This window comes from Stylophora pistillata, chromosome 8, assembly GCF_964205215.1.
Source record: "Stylophora pistillata chromosome 8, jaStyPist1.2, whole genome shotgun sequence".
Classification (NCBI taxonomy): Eukaryota; Metazoa; Cnidaria; class Anthozoa; order Scleractinia; family Pocilloporidae; genus Stylophora; species Stylophora pistillata.
The window spans coordinates 9,178,577-9,198,929 of NC_142526.1; the positions used below are offsets into that span (position 1 = coordinate 9,178,577).

The 20,353-nt window shown below is 36.8% G+C and overlaps 1 protein-coding gene and 1 non-coding gene across 4 annotated transcripts in view; both read right to left on the reverse strand.

Moving 5' to 3' along the window:
* LOC111319351 (uncharacterized) overlaps nucleotides 1-20,353 on the reverse strand; it is a 59,488-nt gene that overhangs the window by 28,230 nt on the left and 10,905 nt on the right. For all 3 annotated transcript variants that reach the window (XM_088731199.1, XM_088731198.1, XM_088731200.1), the window contains 11 exons: nucleotides 18,297-18,360; nucleotides 17,843-17,934; nucleotides 16,552-16,681; nucleotides 11,666-12,010; nucleotides 10,993-11,091; nucleotides 10,520-10,678; nucleotides 8,454-9,184; nucleotides 6,849-7,002; nucleotides 5,247-5,512; nucleotides 4,198-4,302; nucleotides 127-219 (listed from right to left, as the gene is read on the reverse strand). In XM_088731199.1, the coding sequence (XP_088587325.1) occupies nucleotides 127-219; nucleotides 4,198-4,302; nucleotides 5,247-5,512; nucleotides 6,849-7,002; nucleotides 8,454-9,184; nucleotides 10,520-10,678; nucleotides 10,993-11,091; nucleotides 11,666-12,010; nucleotides 16,552-16,681; nucleotides 17,843-17,934; nucleotides 18,297-18,360 (2,238 nt within the window). The remainder of the gene's footprint in view (nucleotides 1-126; nucleotides 220-4,197; nucleotides 4,303-5,246; nucleotides 5,513-6,848; nucleotides 7,003-8,453; nucleotides 9,185-10,519; nucleotides 10,679-10,992; nucleotides 11,092-11,665; nucleotides 12,011-16,551; nucleotides 16,682-17,842; nucleotides 17,935-18,296; nucleotides 18,361-20,353) is intronic.
* On the reverse strand, nucleotides 13,943-14,015 carry Trnai-aau (transfer RNA isoleucine (anticodon AAU)). Its single transcript has one exon. It is a non-coding gene; the product is annotated as a tRNA-Ile (tRNA).

Consider the following 20,353-nt stretch of genomic DNA (forward strand, 5'->3'; position numbering starts at 1 on the left):
AAGAGCACGCATCTTCGTGCGACGTTTTGCTCAACAATAAGAAAAATTTGAACAGCCATACGAAATTAGCCTTTCAAATTCTGACTAAACTCGACATCACAAATACAATTCATGTTTCTAACGTACCCATTCTTCTTTGTTGACATCAGCCTTGTTCTCTATGAGCAACCTTACAATATCAATGTGACCATTCTTTGCAGCTGCAGTGAGTGGAGTGTCCTTTAAAATGTAGGAAAGAAACAGTCTGCAGGTGTTTTCAAGCATAAGGTCAGAAGGAATGTTACTTTGTACTAAATCATAGGAATTCATAATACTGATTAGGAGGGACACTAAGAATGAAGCAACAGAATGATCCCCCTCACCACTGACATGGTTTCTGTCTATGCAAAGTTTCCTTGTGTTAAACCATGTTTGAAGATGGTTTTTTAGTTTCCTTGCGATGGTAAAACACCTTTTGGAGCTCAAAATGAGAGATAAAAAAGCTAAATAATACACGTTCTAGAAAATAATGGACATGTAACTCCTCAAAGTGACAGAATTAGGTTTAGAAATAACGATAGATCGATTCGCAATCGTGATAGAATCATCATAAGCTCAGGGTACTTATTAAGGATCGTAGGGAATAACAAATGTTATGGAATTGATAATAATAATAATAGTAATAATGATAACGATAATGATAATGATAATAATAATAATAATAATAATAATAATAATTATAATAATAATGATGATGATAGTAATAAGATCTGCATGCTGGGATCTCCGCGAATCCTCAGAAGGGTGCTTAGTGTATGAACAGCATGATTTGACTTGAGTGACTGATGCTCTTGCAAAAAAAGGAACACCAGCAAAGACCGTGATAGAAGAGAAAACAATAATAACAATTTTTAAAAATCGAGTTTCCAGATGGGATTTGAACCCACGACCCTCCGTGATCTAGTCGGATGCTCTAACCACTGAGCTACAGGAGACTCTATGGTGAGCAAGGGTCAATTAGTGGGTATTGACTGGAACCGCATCACGCGGCTACACAGCCAAACATAATAATAATGTAGAGCTTTAAAGCTTAGACCATAAAATCCAAATCATTTAGGTGTTAGGGTTATTTACAAGAATATTCCAAATCAAAGTGATCTAAGTATTTAAAACTTCGAACACAACAGCCAAAAATAATAATACACAGCCAAAAATAATAATAATGTAGAGCTTTAAAGCTTAGACCATAAAATCCAAATCATTTAGGTGTTAGGGTTATTTACAAGAATATTCCAAATCAAAGTGATCTAAGTATTTAAAACTTCGAACACAACATATTTGAGAGTACTAACTGTTGTCATCTAATCAGTTTAAACTGAAAACAAACAGAAACATAGGCATGCTACGCGTGCAGGAGTTTTTTTTCTTTTGGATGTGGGGGCTGGAATGGGGCACTAAGTAAGGACACTGTCTGTATTTTTGAAAAAGAAAAAGATGTGACCATAGTTTTTCGCGCCCAAACTGGGAAACTCAACCTTCGCGGACGGCACAACAATAACTGGGGGAAATGAACTCGGTAGAGTCCACTCGGCAGCGAGAACGGAAACTCGTCACGGAAAATGGTGCACAGAGATCTACTTCGAGCGAACTTATACGGACGTCAAGGATGAGGCAGCGTTTTGGTTCATAGTAAACTTATTCTAGGTCAGGCCAACAACTGACATGACATCTAGCGTACGCAAGTTGGTAATCGAAAAGCCTTTACGAATTGCGTACTTAAGTACTGAGCTGGTATAAGGTTCTGTTGTCCTCCAAATTGAAAATATCTATATAAGAATTACAAAGGAACGGAAAACTTGTATTTAAAGCAAAAATGATTCACATTGAAATTTTCATGTGTCGAAATTGGAAGACCATGTTCAATAAAGTTAAGGCCATTAAAAATAGGAAACTTAGGTGAGAATTCGCAGCTTTGATATTGAAAATATACCCCGGGAAATTACAACAGAGCAGCTTACAAAATAAATTGAAAACTACAATTAAAAGTTTCCGCTTATCTAAGCAAGGTTGGTGTTAAGTTTGATCGTATGAAAGGAAATTGAAGTTTCGAGTATAACCTCAGCTGCCAACTACCATAAGAACCTATTTTGCCAGAAAGACCATTAGCACTTTTATCTATCAAAAATTTCACTATAGTTGAACAAGAAAAGTACCGAGATGCAGCTGTACAATTTAACTTCACTATTCAAAATTTACTTGTGGCTTTTATCTTTTTAAAACACCGCAATCAAGGAAACTCGCATGAATTGAGAACGGCTAGAATACCAAAAACAACGAATAAATATGCTGAAACATCCACACGGAAAAATCACTAAATTTTCTCGTAACAAAGAGCATTTACTTTCAAAATATTCTACTGAAAATATCGTTCACTGGAGAGCAACAAAAAACCCTTCCAATTTATCTGAAATAAACTCAGACACAAGTATTTTTATTGTCTGTTGCCATTGGTGTCTAAATAACAGTTGGGGAAAATATACTGTATTTATACCACACTTCCTGCACTTTCTTCCACAGCCCTAATTTGGTCTCGTCATGCAGCGTTCTTTCTCCCACGTTGCGTGACGAGACCAAACAATGACCTGCTCGTAGCCTATGGCAATGCTTGCTGTCATTCCTTTGTTAGAGACAAAGTCTTCATTATTCAGTCACAACTAATTGCCTCAAAAACATTCCTCCATATAATTTTGCAGTGGAAAGCAATTCCATCTCTAAAGACTTTGAACAAAGATGTTTTGCCGTCTCCGTTCTTCGAACAAGTGAAAATAGATTAAACGCAGAGATAAGTATCATTGTACAAAGCACAACAACGTAGGCTCCTTATTTGGTTGTTGCCTATCTGGACTTCTGGACTGCGTGTGAAATACGTGATAAAATACAGGATGTTTTAAAAGGAAATGGCAGGTGAAAGGGTAAAGTCCAAGGTAGCTAAAAACGAATTTCACTGACCGCGTGAGAATTGCGTGGAAGTTGATTAACAGTAACATTAAATTCCTTGTGAAATTATTTCAGTGAGGTAAGATTATGTCATAAAATTTACGTTCATTGTCCACTGGAAAATGGCATTTCATTTGAGAAAGTCTGGTCCACAGTGGCGAGTGAAAAGTAAACACGTGATTGTAGCGGAAAAATACCGTTTAAACACAATATTCAATTCATGGAGAACTTTTAGAAGCAAAGAAACGAATATTTAACATGGCAGTCGACGCAGAAGTAATTATAACTTGGTGGTCTTTTCAACCTTTCCAAAAAGAGCAACCAGTAGGCAAAAACAAGATTATCTATGAAATATTGATTATGCAAATACTTTGCGCAAGTGTTACCGAGTCAGCAAAACAGGCTCCACCAAATCAAAAAGCTCTAGTGATAAGTTCGTGTTAGGCCTTTGGCTGACGGTGTGCGCGTCGTAAGTGCAGGAGCAGAACACAAAATACGTTTTAACTTGCAAATGGCAGAGAAATTCCCTAATGATCTGTCTAATCCCGACAGATCATAGCAAAAAAAGTTCTCAGTAACAGTAACAGTAATGAACCATTTCACTGGGTAGATGGGCTCACAGTTCTTGTTGCTGTCATTCTTGGTGTGTGTCAATGTCGGGTTGATTCCATCGCAACGTATCGTTGTACCATAATTTCCAGACATGATTAGCAAGGTGGACGGCATTCTAATTGGTGCAAGTCTACCCCAATGCTGTGATCTTATAGGTGCGGAATACATACCCTAGTGCGGCAATCTGATTGCTACGTGATACAAACCCTAATGCGGCAATCTGATTAGTTTGCGATACAGGAATAATGCGGGATTCTGATTGGTACGGGATTGATTGGTTTGCGATACAAAAAAAAATTGGGGCGATCTGATTGGTGCGAGCGACAGAGCCCTCTGCGCTGAGAATCGATGGAGTTATTAAAAAAAAAAAAAGACCCAGTAAGTCAAACAACTTCCTTCTCTTGTTTGAAACAGGCACCAAATGGAAGAACTCCCAAGTTCTCGTTGAAAGATTGGTTCAAAAGAAATATAACAGACCCCATGAGTCACTGTGATCTAAAAGCACAAGAATTCCACTGAACAGTAACAAACTGTCATCTGTCTTCCGAAATGTAAATTCAAAACTGTGACACAAATCTAGATAAAAATACAGTTAAGCTCAAAACATACCACTCTCCCTCTTTGGTTGACATCAGCTCCTTTCTCTATAAGCAGCGAAACTCTGTTAGAGTAACCTTTCTCAGCTGCTTCAATTAGTGAGATGTCACCAATCAACTGAAAACGACAAAAGGAGAAAGAGACACGCAAAGCTGAACCATTCATGAATAAAATAGTAAAATCTAAACATACAGTTGAGCCAATTGCACTTCACAGGTCTCAGAGCAAGAAGTTACCATGAGGTTTGCTCTGTAGAAATCCAAAATCTAGTGGGGATCTTGATTTTGGATCACATTCACATCCCTATTGAAAATTTGTAAACTGACAGCTTCATCACAGTCTCTGCCCACACAAATAGAGCTGAAAAGGAGGTAAAATTGAAGAAGAGCTCCCCAAAATATCTGTCGGCCGACAGGTCACCGACAGTTGGCCGACATAATGAAAACAAATTCAGAAACAAGTTAATAGACGCTTTTCATTCCACTAATTTATTCGTGTTTTTCTCGTTGCCATGCGCCCACCAATAACGTAGCTCCATTTTCTGCATTTAAAAGCACATACAACCCACAATTCCTCTTTTCGCTCCGACGAAGGGCTAACGCTCGAAACGTCAGCTTTTGTAATCGTTACGGTGGCCAATTTACCATTTCAACTTTGTTGATATATCCAAATTAATAGACAGTCATTTTGAACTTTCACAATTACCTCAAAATGAATTTTGACGAACACCAAGCGATAGAGGTAAATTTCGAGTGCAATAAATGTTCATTCATGTAAACTTGATGTGCAGTAGTATCTGACTGACACATTCAATTTTACCAGATTTATTGCACTTTATTGTTAGCAGATCAAGTTCAAATCAAAACTTGACCCTTGTATTCAAAAGTTGTATGTTGTCAGTCAATCATCTAGAAGGCTGAAGTAAAGAATTGAATGTGTATTTGAAAAGAAAACTTGAATGTTAAAAAATAAAATTTTTGCAGGGATTTAACACCATGCATATACTACGAGCGTGAGCTGAATAAATTGAATGTAAACTTATCCTTTTTGTAAATGATTACCTGATCATCAGAAGCTCCTACAGTCACAGGTGTATGTTGCTGGTTGTCTTTAGCCACAGCAGATACACTGGCTTCTTTTGCAGAAACTTGAGTTTTTAAATTCCTAGGCTGCCTTAGCGGTTGACCACTCAGACTCCCTTTCACTGGGAATGTCTCTGTGTAAGCCTGTTCATGCGACTTCTGGAACTCTTTATCTTCCCCAGAAATTTTTAGACTCTCCAATCGAGATAAAAGAGTGGAACAATTCTTCTGCTCCGCTAAGTCAGCTAAACACACATAAAAAAAGAATCAATTATCTATTAAGACATTTAATTTTTTTCCTCCATGAGCTGAGTTTTCTTGAGCACAGGTCTTTTGTTAATTTTTTCAATCTTTTAGTTCATGGTCTAAATGATCTTAAAAGCTTAATTCTGAAAACTCAAATAGATAACAGTAAAAGCCCGCGGATAAGCCGCACCCTTTTTTCAAAACTCGTCGCTAGAAATTGGCAGTGTGGCTTATCTGTGGGAACATTTGAAACAAGGCGTCGTGAATGTCCATTTTTCGCATCTGATCTAAAGCCTGGTAACTAAGCTTCAAATGTTCTTGTTATAATGCAAAGATCTATGGAAAAAATGTTGAATGAAGAAATTCCTGTCAACAAATACCAGAAAAAGACCAATCATATGTCAAAGTTGGTAGTAACGACAGTCATTATATTAAAGTGCTAAAATAGTCCATTTTACAGTTGCATGCTTGGTTGCCAAGCCTTTGAATGAGAGTGAGGCTAAGGGTGACCTTGTTATGATACAAATGAATAAAGGCTGATAGTTTCTAAAGAAACTGTTTGGGGCGTGCGTTGGTGGGGATAACGAAATAATTTGAATATATCAACAAAGTTGAAATGGTAAATTGACCACCGTTACGGTTATAAAAGCCGACGTTTCGAGCGCTAGCCCTTCGTCGGACCTATTCGCTCCGACGAAGGGCTAACGCTCGAAACGTCAGCTTTTATAATCGTAACGGTGGCCAATTTACCATTTCAACTTTGTTGATATATTTAAATTATCTTGTTATGATACAGATGTTGCTGCTTTTCGAATGTAAATTAATTTGTTATCATGCTAAATAGATGCTGGTCTCTATCACAACAGGGTCACTTTCAGCCTCACTCCAAATCGAAGGCTTAGCAACCAAGCGCAGAACTGTAAAATGGCCTATTGTGGGTAACACTTTGAAGTATTTTCATTTGCAATGGTAATAATAAGTTTGCGTTCGATAAACAATGGATGAAGAAGACTTCTCAAGACTCGACTTTGGATTTCTTTGGATTTCTATCAGAAAACTTTTTTTCCAAAATTTGAGCTGCTAAATTTGGGGTGCGGTTTATCTGTCGGTGCAGCTTATCAAGGGGCATTTACGGTATCTATATTTTGTACTGTTTTCAGCAGTGTTTCCCTGTTTATACCCGACACACTTCAGTTTAATGGTCATCATCAACTACATCTATGAGATTATCAGAGGACGGATATTTTCATGGAGTGAATAAGTAGGAGGGATAATGAGTGAGAGTTGGCAGACATTGAAATACTGCGTGTACCAGTAAAATTACACATTATCAACCTGTTGGAAGGTTTGGTTGCAGTGCTAGTGGCAATGTCACTGGAATCATTTTTGGTATATCACTTGCGTTGGAACACACTGGTGGAAGTGTAATATGTGCTGCTGACTGTTTTGAGTCTGTGGAGAACTGGTCAGAGACTTGCATTTGCTCTTCCTAGAAAAAAAAAATTGGAAATTCGTATCATAGATACTACAGTACATCTCCTTCTATCCTAATCTTCTTTAATGAAAAAAGGTGAAGTCCGTTTATGGGCCAAGTAGCCCATCAGGCCGGCACTTAACTCTGGTTTCCGTAACGTGAAGCAATTAGGAGTATTTCTACTCCATCCTGGAGGGGTTGCTAGTACCACAGGCAGCCCAAGCTCTCTTTGAGAACCACACAAGGAACACAATTTGCATATCGATTTATAAGGATTTGTATGGGATTTGCTACAAGATATCCATAGAGATGGTTAAAAGTGAAAATATTAAATAAAAATGGCTTACCTTATTCCATACGTGTGTTGCTTGCTCCTGGTGTCGTTATTTTACCGATTTCACTTCATTTAAGCGGTTTTTTTTAATCCTGGTTTTCTCTTCTTTAAGAAAAGAAAACCAGAATTTTAAAAAAAAACCGCTTAAATCACGTGAAATCGGTAAAATAACGACACCAGGAGCAAGCAACACACGTATGGAATAAGGTAAGCCATTTTTATTTAATATTTTCACTTTTAACTATCTCTAAGGATATCTTGTAAAAAATCTCATACAAATCCTTATAAATCGATATGCAAATTATGTTCCTTGTGTGGTTCTCAAAGAGAGCTTGGGCCGCCTGTGCTAGTACGTTACAGGGTTACCCCCGGCATTAAATTTGCCAGTACCCATTTAAACACCTAAGTGAAGAGAGGCACTGTGAGAGTAAAGTGTCTTTCCCAAGAACACAACACAATGTCCCTGGCCAGGGCTCAAACCAGGACCACTCAATCAAGAGTTGAGCCCACTAACCATGAGGTCACCAAACCTCACAACGAATAATGAACTCTTAGACCTAAAAATAAGTTAGTTCAAGAAACTTGTTAGTATGAAAGTTAACTTTTTTCACAAGAATCTCATTGGTTTCAAATCCTAAATCCTCAAATCTGATTGGCTAAATCTACATGCTCCAGCGATCGAGATTTTCCTTACCAGGCCCTAGTACAGACTGCTTCAAGTTTTGCAATTTGCACTTTTCAATGTTTTCACAAGCGAGGCTAAAAGATTTAAAAATTGTAACAAGTCACTCACGGTTATGAGTTTAGACGATAAAAGCTACCAAAGGGGAAGCAAATTCTATTTTCCAGAAGAGGAAAACATATTTCAAGATAAAGAAGACCAGGCCGAAGGTGGTATACAAAACCTTGGGTGCAGTTTCTCCCAGTACAGACCTTCTGGCTGGTAAATAATATATATGTATTTTGTTGTTTTTTTGTTGTAATGGCTACAAGAACTTGTAAGACTACAGGAACTTGTAAAAGAAAATTGAAGTCTATTTATTTATTTTATTTATTCAGGGTTTGCAAGTGGACCATATATGCCTTCAAGGAAGAACTTCCAAACTCTGACAAAACTACATAACAAACACACCTGGCTCTCTTTATTCTCCACTTCTGGACGACGACTCTGAACAGAAGTATCGTCAGGTAATGACAAGTGAGTATGCAAGTTCCCTTCTTCAGAAAAGAGTCCTTGTTCTAGGCTTAAATCTTGCTCTGCATCAAAGTTATCTTCCTCCGCACCTCCATCAGTCTTATTTGGTTCTATAGACAGTATTTCCGATCTTGAATGCACAATCTTTCCAGCATCTTCATTCTCACAAAGATCAAACTCATTGACCAAAACCTCTGTAGGTGCGAATGAAATATCATGGCTTGATTCAGAATGTTGAGGTTTTTCTGTATGAAGTATCTCAGAAAGTTCATCATCTGAGTACTGACTTTCTTCATTCTCCACATTAACACCAGGAACATCAAGAAGAAGCATTGGGGTATTATCCTGTGATGCTAACAGAGTATGCGAGGCACTTTCTTCAGAATAGAGAGCCCACTCCGGACTTAAATCCTGCTTTTCATCATGGTCTTCTTCCTCATAATTTACTTCAGTCTTTGTTGACTCTGGTAAAGGCGTGTTCCATTCAGGACAATCACCACTTCCAACATATTTATTGTCACCAATGCTGAACTCACTGGTGAAACCCTCTGTCATTGTTGCTTGGATTTCTTGGCTCATATCAGGTTCACCTTTGTGTGAATGTTGACTTGATTCTGCTTTTGGATCAGCTTCTTGATATTCACTTGAACTACCATAAACCAAGGGCACTGAACGTGAAGAGTCCAGAAAAAAGATAAAAGTTTAACAATAACCACAAATTAAAACAGTGTTATAATAACAAAATCTAATATCAAATTTGACTTTCCTTTACTTAACATAGTACCCACAAAAGAATTCTCTAAATTTGGAGAAAAGTCAACTGCAGTGTTGAACTGGATCAACTAAACTGGAGTAGAAAATGGTGTGAACTGCACTGACTGAACTGTAAGAGGTTCACCTAACTTTAAGAACATGTAGTTGGGCAACTCAATTCCACAAATGCTTAAAAACAGACTCAATATTGGGGGTGCCATGCTCTACCTTTTCAGAGAGGAATATGAGTTTAGGCCACACTATGGCACTTTACATAATAAGTGAAAGATCAAATATTCTTCTCTCAATTTAGAGTAAATATTAACTGACGTATCAAGATATTGAAACTGAAGGTTTAAACTTTGTTAACTATTATAAGGCAATGTTAATTAAATATTACAGTGGGCATCTTCCGCCATTACCATATCACGCACTGCAAATAGCTGCCATGTGCATTTCCTGTGCTTACCTCACAATAGTTGGAGTGGCCGCCGGCCATTGCAACTGTTGCAAGGCTATACGCAAAACTGCTTGCCCGCGAAGAAAAAGAGGAATTGTAACGCTGTGTTCAAGTTGAATAATATTAAAACTCTCGTTTTATTTGGTCCTACCAATTTTGGTCCATTTTGGTCCAATTTTGAGCCGGATGCAAATCAGCCGCTCACGACGAGCAATCAAGAATCATGGCACTTGGTCAACAAATGTGTGATATCACCGCTTCACAGCAGCCTTTAAGTGACTCCTAAAGATTCGGTAAGCAGAGTCAGCCAGGTCGATTCTGGTCATTCGAAAGCGCTTTCTCGCTCTAGTTTTTCGTTGTCCTCGTCAAATAGAAGAGGAGACGCTAAAATAAAGGCCTCCATTGCAAGCCTTCAAGCAAAACAGCTTTCCGAATGAGTTAAGAGAGACAACAAAGTACGCGAACTGGAGTTTCAAGAAGAAATGGCTCAAAGGGATATAGAGTGGAAACTTGAATGTCGAAAACGAGAGCTCGACCTACTACGAAGAAAAAGAGAAGACGAAATGGCTGTGTTTTCCGTGCAAAATCAAGCTGAAGTGGCACACCTTGAGCATGAAATACTGGGTCAAGAATTTAACGAAGGAAAAACACCAGTATGTTATTTGTGCACCATCTACTTATGGTTTATAGCTCAAGTATTACATCAGGTCTCACTGTCATAGTTATTGTATGGTCAGGGAGAGCAAATTAATTGAAATATCAAAAACAGGATTAAAAACAAATATCTCACCACTTAAAGATTCATCCCTGTTTTCTGAATCAGACAAGGCACTATCACTTCCAGATGAAACACTTGAGCAATCCTCAGTGTCCGCAAAATAGTTTTCATTGCTTTGCTGAGAGCATAACAGTTGATCATCTTCTAAATCCTCCTCATCTTCAGTACATGCTGTGAGAAGGAACACTTCACATGAAAATTTAAGTGTAAAAAAAAAACCCTAGCCAACAATTCACCAAAAAATACCCAAAGCTCACGATAAAAGTTCTCGTTTGCCTTTAATATTGAAATTTAACCATGGGTGGCATAATTATATGGTATAGGAAAAGAAGGGAAGTCAAACTATTTGCACTCAACATTGAGGAGCACATATTTAAAACTCAGTTGAAAACAAAGATCAGTGCAGATCATTTTAATTTCTTAATACAACATTTTAACTGTACAATTACAACTGAAAGTACAAATAGGCTCTTAGATGAATTTACCTCTATTCTGTGATAGATTCTGCCACCAGATACACTCACTGCACTTTTGTATAAGTTCACACAACTCCCACACCACATCTGAGCCTGGTTGTGAGGCATCTGAATTTTAACACAATCAAAATGAAACATGAGAATCAGTGCAACCTGCCTTTCAAAAATGTAGACATGGTGATCGATGCACCGATTGATACTAAGAAAAATTCAAGTTACTTTTAGCACAAATGCAACTAATCTATGATGACATGTCTCCTTTCTACAATCCTAGCAAGGAAAATTGTCATGATTCAACTTTGTTCTTACCTTAATTTATTTTAAATATCTTTGTCTGATATCAGTTATCATAATTGAGAGACAAAAAAACAAGGAAATGTTTACATCACATCAGAAAAATATGTAATTCACGTCTAAAAACTTCACTCCAGTAAATGCTGACCTTCATTACCATCTTAAAAAGATGTACAACTGACCACGTCTCTCTTCCATTTCCCTAGACCCCTTATTTAGTTGAAGTTCTCTATGTAGCACTCAGACAATAGCTTATAAAAAGTAAAGAATTACCTGACTGCTCCACTTTCTGAGATTCCCTAAATTTGTCCTTTCGTGTCACTAATCTACACAATTAACTGGGAATTTAATTAGTTTCAATTAAGGGTATTGAAAGTTTGAGTTTCACCTCTACTGTATTGACATTCAGTAGCTCCACCTCCATAGGTTCCCCATCTACATCCACTTACTCCGGTTGCACTGGTACCATTTCCACTGTTTCCACTTCCACTGGCCTCCCCCCTACTGGTTCCTCCCCCATAGGCTCCTCCTCCACTGGTCCCACCTCCACTGGCACCTCCTCCACTGGTTCCACCTCCACTGGCTCCAGGCATTCCACCAAAACTATCTTGCATGTTCACTGACAACTGAGTGAATATCTTGCAGTACACCATAGAGGTATGTGCCAGAATTCTTCCAGTGGTTGTTGAAATGAGCAAGACTGGAATAACAGCAGGTGTCATTTCAGGTGAAGCTTTGGATAAAATGGTGATCAAAAACCACATTGAAATACATCCATAAAACAGTGATATTTGTCCTGATAGTGAATAATGTAATTACATTTACTACCATGAAGAAAAACACAGAGAACATTCAAAAGAACTTGCTTTTGCTTGGGAACCCTTCATTGTATTATACTCCCACCTACAAGTCAATAAAAGGGATCGATCAGAAACCTGGGTGTTTTTCAAGCTGTGCCAAAACGTATCATTCAGGACTATTCTCTGGTGTTTTTGTGGGGAAGGAGAGGTAATTTTCTCAAGGTGAACACTGTTACAGGCCAGTTTTCACTGACCTGGTTATCAGAGATTGACCATCAATTCTAACATTTCACTCTAGAGAAGAATATCTCAGTCCACTGCACAACTGGGATAGTACTTTTAAAAATGAAACTGGACAACCAAACATTGAGAGTTCAATACTCCTTTCTAATTCCCTGCTTTTAGTTTCACTGATTGCATATCTGTGGTGGGTAATTATGATATCACAAGTCTTGTTGTAATTGTGACAACAGCTTCATCATGGACAGGTAAAAACAAGCGATACAATATCCCGACGTTTCGGCAGCTTCATGACGCCATTATCAAGGGTACAAATAAAAATAAAATTAACAAATGCGAGTTCAAGAGTTACAACTAATTAACATAGGGGAGGTAGCTACACAAATACTTTAGCACGCATAGAATCCATTTGCACGTTCAAACTCGGTGATAACTGTTTGATGTAAAGCACCTCGTTGACAAGACAATCGAATTTGTTCATGCACCTCTTGAGAACTTGGAAACAGCAAAGAAGGTCCTCAGGGACAGCACCTGCGTGGTTATTTTCATAGTGCTTGTGTGCTGAAGATGACGTGCTCTTATGGCCAGCCACGCGGGCATATAAATGCACACACGTGTAACCAACATAGCTCCCTGTATCTGGTTACACATGCAGGCATTTCTATGCCTGCGTGGATAGCCATAAGAGCACGTCATCTTCAGTACAAAAGCACTATGACAATGACCATGCAGGTGCTGTCCCTGAGGACCTTCTTTGCTGTTTCCAAGTTCTCAAGAGGTGCATGAACAAATTTGACCGTCTTGTCAACAAGATGCTATACGTATATGTGCACGATCCTTCGCAGTAAAGCACTATTTAAGCAATAGTGAAAATCAGACCTGAAAAAAATTCAGGCCTGTACGGGATTCGAACCTCTGACCTCTGCAATACTAGTGCAGCGCTCCACCAATTGAGCCAACAAGCCAACTTAGAGCAGGCCATCAAATTAATTCGACATAAACCCGTAGATGATAAATCAAACAACAAACATATGAAATACATATATATGAACTGCGGTTATGAAACGTATATGTGCACGATCCTTCGCGGTAAAGCACTATTTAAGCAATAGTGAAAATCAGACCTGAAAAAAATTCAGGCCTGTACGGGATTCGAACCACTGACCTCTGCGATACTAGTGCAGCCCTCTACCAATTGAGCTAACAAGCCAACTGGGAGCAGGCCATCAAATTAATTTGACATAAACCCGTAGATGATAAATGAAACAACAAACATATGAAATACATATATATGAACTGCGGTTACGAAACGTATATGTACACGATCCTTCGCAGTAAAGCACTATTAAGCAATAGTGAAAATCAGACCTGAAAAAAATTCAGGCCTGTACGGGATTCGAACCACTGACCTCTGCAATACTAGTGCAGCCCTCTACCAATTGAGCTAACAAGCCAACTGGGAGCAGGCCATCAAATTAATTTGACATAAACCCGTAGATGATAAATGAAACAACAAACATATGAAATACATATATATGAACTGCGGTTACGAAACGTATATGTACACGATCCTTCGCAGTAGAGCACTATTAAGCAATAGTGAAAATCAGACCTGAAAAAAATTCAGGCCTGTACGGGATTCGAACCACTGACCTCTGCGATATTAGTGCAGCGCTCTACCAATTGAGCTAACAAGCCAACTGGGAGCAGGCCATCAAATTAATTCGACATAAACCCGTAGATGATACATCAAACAACAAACATATGAAATACATATATATGAACTGCGGTTATGAAATGTATACGTGCACGATCCTTCGCAGTAAAGCACTATTAAAGCAATAGTGAAAATCAGACCTGAAAAAAATTCAGGCTGTGATTTCAATAGTGCTTTACTGCGAAGGATCGTGCACATATACGTTTCATAACCGCAGTTCATATATATGTATTTTATATGTTTGTTGTAAGATGCTATACATCAAACAATTATCACTGAGTTTGAACATGCAAACGGATTCTATCTGTGCTAAAGTATTTGTGTAGCTACCTTCCCTATGTTAATTAGTTGTAACACTTGAACTCGCATTTGTTAATTTTATTTTCATTTGTACCCTTGATAATGGCATCATGAAGTCGCCAAAACATTGGGATATTATATTGCTTGTTTTTACTTGTCTATGTATTATTAAATCTTTGTTAATACGAGCTTTATCTTGATAGTAATCTACACTCTGTAATAATATACCACATCTGACAAAACTGAAGCACATCAATAAATAATGCCCTCTAACAACATTTGATCTGACTCGCTTTATTCACTAGAGAATTTCCATTGCTTAACAGCTTGTAAGACACTGCATGAGAAACTCATTCATGTCATGAGTTATGACACAAAACCAACTTTGATAGGTATCCAGATTATATTTAAGTTTACAATTAAAGCAATCATGTGAACAATCAGACATGGTTTGATGTTATTCTGGTTTAAAGATGTAATGAATGTAACTGCGAGTTACAATTCCTAGACCAAGATCAAGGGCCATCAAACTCCAAAAAGAAAACCGGCATGGGTGTAGCCATGCTATTTTTTTGAGATAAGGTTTGAATTCAGAAAAAGTGCTGATGTTGCATTTTTTTAAAAAGTGAAGGAAAATAAAATGCCCCCTTCAATTCCTTTTGAATTCAATTTTTTACCACAAAATCAATAGTATACATAAAAAATCTTCAAAATAAGAGGCAAAAACAATCCTCAGAACAGAGTGATGCAAGCTTTTATCATCAGTTGCATTAATATTGAGGCCATTTTTAATCCTGATCACAGTCTCACTTGCACAACCAAAAATACTGGCAAAACAGTTTTTGCAATGAATGAAAAATTAACTGTTTGTTCTATAGATGTGTTTCTTTTGTTTGCCGCCATTGAAAATAGCGGTCACCAAATGTTTTCTTAAGTTATTTCAGTTTCTTCAAGTTTGTCATCACACTTTGTTCAGCTTTCCTAACACTCCCCTGTAATTAAACACATTAACACCTGCATAGCATGATTGTCTTATGTGAGATAAGCCTTTCCCTGCCTCACCATGCTTAGTAGTAGTACTACTGTGATCACAACAAATGAGCAAACTGAAGTCTTCGCAAGTATGATTTTTGGTTCCTTTCTGACTGCATAGACCTTCTGAAGCTCAAAATGAAATGTGAATATGCTATTAAAAACTCTGTTTGGAAAATAATGGGTACAAAAGTCTTAGAAGTGACAGAATCAGTTCTCGAGTCAACCACTTTTAGATTCTCTGAAGCAATACCGAGTATGGTCATAAAGTGAAAAAAGAACTTTACTACTTCAAGTGAGGCCTGGCAACAACTTGATGTTTCCAGGGCTAGGTAGTTATTATGTTTACACTAGATATGTTGTTTCACAATTTGCAACTTAATGCTATGCAATTTAATCCTATGCAATTTACTAGCCATGAAGTAAAGTAAACAATGAGCTAGGCATGGAATATTCGAGTGATCTTACTGCTCGGGTTTTGTACACGCAAGAATTTTGTACCAGCTCTTTCACTTCTAACAGTCCATCAAGCAGAAATGGTTTGAATAGAACTTTTGTCCTGAAATATTTCCTGATGTTTATTGTCTAGCTTCTCGTTCACAGTTTCCAAGAAACAAGAGATTCACAGGCGTGTTTGGACAAATGCGTAGAATTCACTGATTTCATGTTTATATTTTATCTTAATTTTTGAGTAAAACTTTTATGCATCTTTGGTTTTTTTCCTTGAAATATGTTCTTTAATGGTCTTCTTTCATCAGAGCATTTCTTTGAGGAAAGATGATTTAAGAAAAAAATAACTGAGCATTGTGTTTTCTTTTCTATTTCCCCATAGGCAAGATCCAGCTTCCCACCGGCTCTCCTACCCCCTTTTCTCTTGGGCCCTCATCCCCCATCCCCTCTACTTGTATGCTATTTTTTAACTTCAGTTACCACCAGCTGCAGGAGAAAGTTCACATTTTATGAAAGCAACTATTTTCATCTACAAAAAGATGCTTTAAGTAAATGATGCTCTTAGGAGGTCTACCCATAAGACTGTATAAAACAACAAAAATAATAAAACAAAGACAGCTGAAATCATAAATCAATTAAAATCCAATGTCAATGTTGTCTCTATTGATTCTTTATTAGAGAGGAGTTAAATAGCTCTCTGATTTGTATGCTAGTTAATAATTAACCTTTACAAACCTGGAATTTCACAAATGTAGCCAATTCTTGTCTTCTCCAGCATAATTGGTTCTAATTTACCAAAGCGAGCTATCACATTAACATTTGATGGCAGCTCAGGTTCAAATTTGAAAGTACAGGGGTGTCCTCCCTAAAGATTTGGAGAAAAAATTAAGTGTCAACAAATTATTACTTTCTTCTTATTCAAACTTGCACTTACACATGACAGACAAACAAAACGAAAATGGCCCACAAATTTGTCCATTATCTTGAGCTCTGGCACAAACACCTTACAGAACTGCGTCAAGAAATAGTGAAAAAGAGTTCACAAACTATTTGTCCTTAAAAAAAAAAAAAAAAAACAGCAGAGCTGAAAGCATTAAAGGAAAGGCTTGATACAGACACAGAATAAGTAATTATGGCTAATTAGCAAAACTAAACAAAACAAAATGAAAATCTGTAATTAGTAAAACAGAAATCTGCTGATGATTTGCAAGATAGAATTCCTTAATTTGCTGAATAGAATCTGTAATTGCAAAGTAGAAAACTGTAATTTCAAAATAGGAATTGGTTAATATGATTTTCAAAATAGAATTCCATGACTTGCAAAACAGAAATCTGTAATTTGCAAAATGGAAATCTGTTATTTGTGAAACAAGAATCTATACAGAAAACTCCACAGGCTGGAAAAATGAATTTGTCAGTTCACCACAAGTGAAGATAGCATACCCAAGCTATCAAATCATAATAACATGAGCTAGCAAAAGTGAGAAATGAGAAATCTGCATGGTGTTCGTTGTCAAATCTCCACTACATTGGTGGATAAATCAATGTGTCATCTATGTGAAAGAAGAGTGCCATTATGCCACAAGGAGTAAATGAAATTTGAAATATTAGCTGGCACTGTAGCTGCACTATATATTACCAATAGGGTATAAGTAATTTAGGTTGTCAATGAATAATTCCAATGCATGATAGGTCACTTTCCTGACAAAAAATACAAGTTGAAAATGTGACAGCATGTTTCTGGATAAAACATCATGTCTGCTGGGAAAATGGAACTGACCCAAGCTCTTTGATTTTCTTGAGTTTCAAGCATGTTTATGACTTTTCTACAGATTTTTATTTCACAATGAAATTACAGATTTTCTTTTCATTTTGTATTGTTCTGCAAATTACAGTAAGCCATATAACCATAAGAGACTATGAAATCAACTTCCTTTATTGTTGTTTTGAAGATACAATGCATGTTTCTACATCTGTTTTTAATTTGAGCATTATTCTATTGGTATATACAATGCAATTTCTTTACCTGCAAAGGACTCACTGGAGGATTTGCATGAACCTCATGATCACATTGCTTCAACCACGCTACTATGCTTTCAGCATCCTGGAACTTTGGAGCTAAAAAGTTAATATCAGTTAATAAAAAGAAGAAGATATGCTCATCTCTACACCATATTTTTTTATCTCTTGCTGCCTACAAAATAAAGCAATCTGAAACTTGTAAGGGTGAGCCAAGAACCAAATTTAGGGAAAGTACGCAGGGGATGTGATCCAAATTCAAACCTCGAGCCTCCAGATTTTTTATTTCCAGAGGTTCACATCTCAGCTGATGCAAAGAAGTTATTCAAGGTTGAGCAAGCTAATTAGAAAGCATTGAAAAGTGGAGGTATGTTGATGGAAGAGCTTGATGGGGATGAAATTATATTTGCTTTACAACATTAATTTACAGTGACAATGGATTATTACTTTTTTAAACTTACCTTGGGAATTTGCCCCAACCTGTTGGAAAATTGATCCTCTGTCAATTTCACTCAGTTGAATGATCTGTATCCAGAAAATTTAAAGTTAATTTTAACTCAGTTTCTCTGACACACAGGATTTTTTTGTTTTTATCTACTCTTTGTTTATCCAACCATCCTACTGGTGGCAGAGTGCCACATTACATTTTTTATGGCATTTGTGATCATTGACTTGAAAATAGAGTCGAACAAAGCAAAATGACATGCTAATAAAAGTTTTAATTTTGCCTCTGTCACACCATAAAGACAAAGATGTGAGTGCAGGAGATCATTCTAGATAAGAGAATTATCACCACAAATGCTACAAATTTTGGGAAAGAAGTCATCATCTTCTGTCTAAATTTGAAGAAGTCCTGATAGACTGAATCAAAATCAATCAGTCCTTCACGGTTCTGCTTATAAGCAGATAAATATCAAATATAAGGAGAGTAACATATAATTCACTTATCACTTCAAACAGTACACACAGAACAACTCAATATTTTGCAAAGATGTAGAGATGAATCAGTGCTGTAGAAAACATGCACTTTATGGGGTGTGACCAAACCCGCATCAGATCACAGATTCGGCTCACAGACTGGATCACAAATCAGTCAGACTGCATCACTGTTCAGATCACAGATCAGATTACAGAAAGAATATGGTTTAGATCACCAATTGGATCAAGCATTTTTAGCTATGGCCTCAAGTACTGAGTGGATGTGTCTTTCTTTCCTCCATTACTTTGTAACTCATCTGAGATAAACCAAACAAGATGATTGGAAAAGAAAGTCAACTTAAAAAAGAAAATCAGTGATTGAGAAACAAAACATTTGGAGAAGTTGAATGTTGAAATTACCAATTGAATATTTTAGTAAGATACAATCTAAAAGCGAGCTTCCACAGGAAAAACAATAAAGGGCATGGGCTACTTCGACATATGTCTGATAAAGACCAAAAAATCTCAATACAGCCAAGACTAGTACTTCTTACTGGCCTTACAGAGCAGTTACCTCCTTTGGATGATTGACAAACCAACAGACGTGCAAAAAATGTCAGCCTCTCTTACTTTTTGCTGACAATTCCGAAAGAGTTTTAGTTAGTGATAATATATATCATCACTAACATTTCTGATAATTTCTCTCAGATTTACATTTTGACTTCAGAAAGGGAGGAAGTTTATAACAAAACAACAAAGAAACATGACTTCTCAGACTTCTCCTCAGTACAGTTTAATAATGATCTGTCTATAGTTGACTAGGATAGTATTATAGCATCAAAAGCAAAATTAATAGAGTTGATGACCAATAATCATCTTTTCATAAGGGCGTAAAAAACAAGTGCCTTCAAAAGTTGTATCAAAATGTAAAATTAAACAACTTGCAAAACCATGGATAACAAAGAGAATAAGAACTTCAGTTAAAATAAAGGATAGATTATATAAAACTGGAAATTAAAGCAAATATAAATCTCAGGAACAAAATCATCACTCTTATGCATTTAAGCAAAAAGCAATATTTCTTTGATTTTTTTAAAGAAAACATATCGTAACAGACATGAAAAAACATAACAAGGAATACATGAATTTTTAAACCATCAAAAACATCATAAAGGGTTACGGAATCTAAGGACCCAATAGTCAAGTTACCCATGATTATAATGACCTGTCACGTATAACAAATATTTTATCGAGGAAACTACCCGCAAAAATCAACCATACGGATTATCTCAAGAAATTAAAATCACCTGATTCTTTTTTAATTACAGAGTGAAGGACTTTATTTACAAAAACAAGTTAATACATTCCTCACACTGTGGCTTCTGTAAGACAAACTCCCCTGGTCATGCAATTCCAAAAATTGTCAAAACTTCACTAAACAATACAGATAAGCATTATTTTTTTTGTGTGGTGTTTTCATTGATTCAAAAAGGCTTTTGATATTATCAATCACACAATACTACTTAATGAAATAATTTTTTTTTGGTTTTCAAGGAATTTTCAATAAGTGGTTCCAGTAATACTTAAGAAATCAAACTCA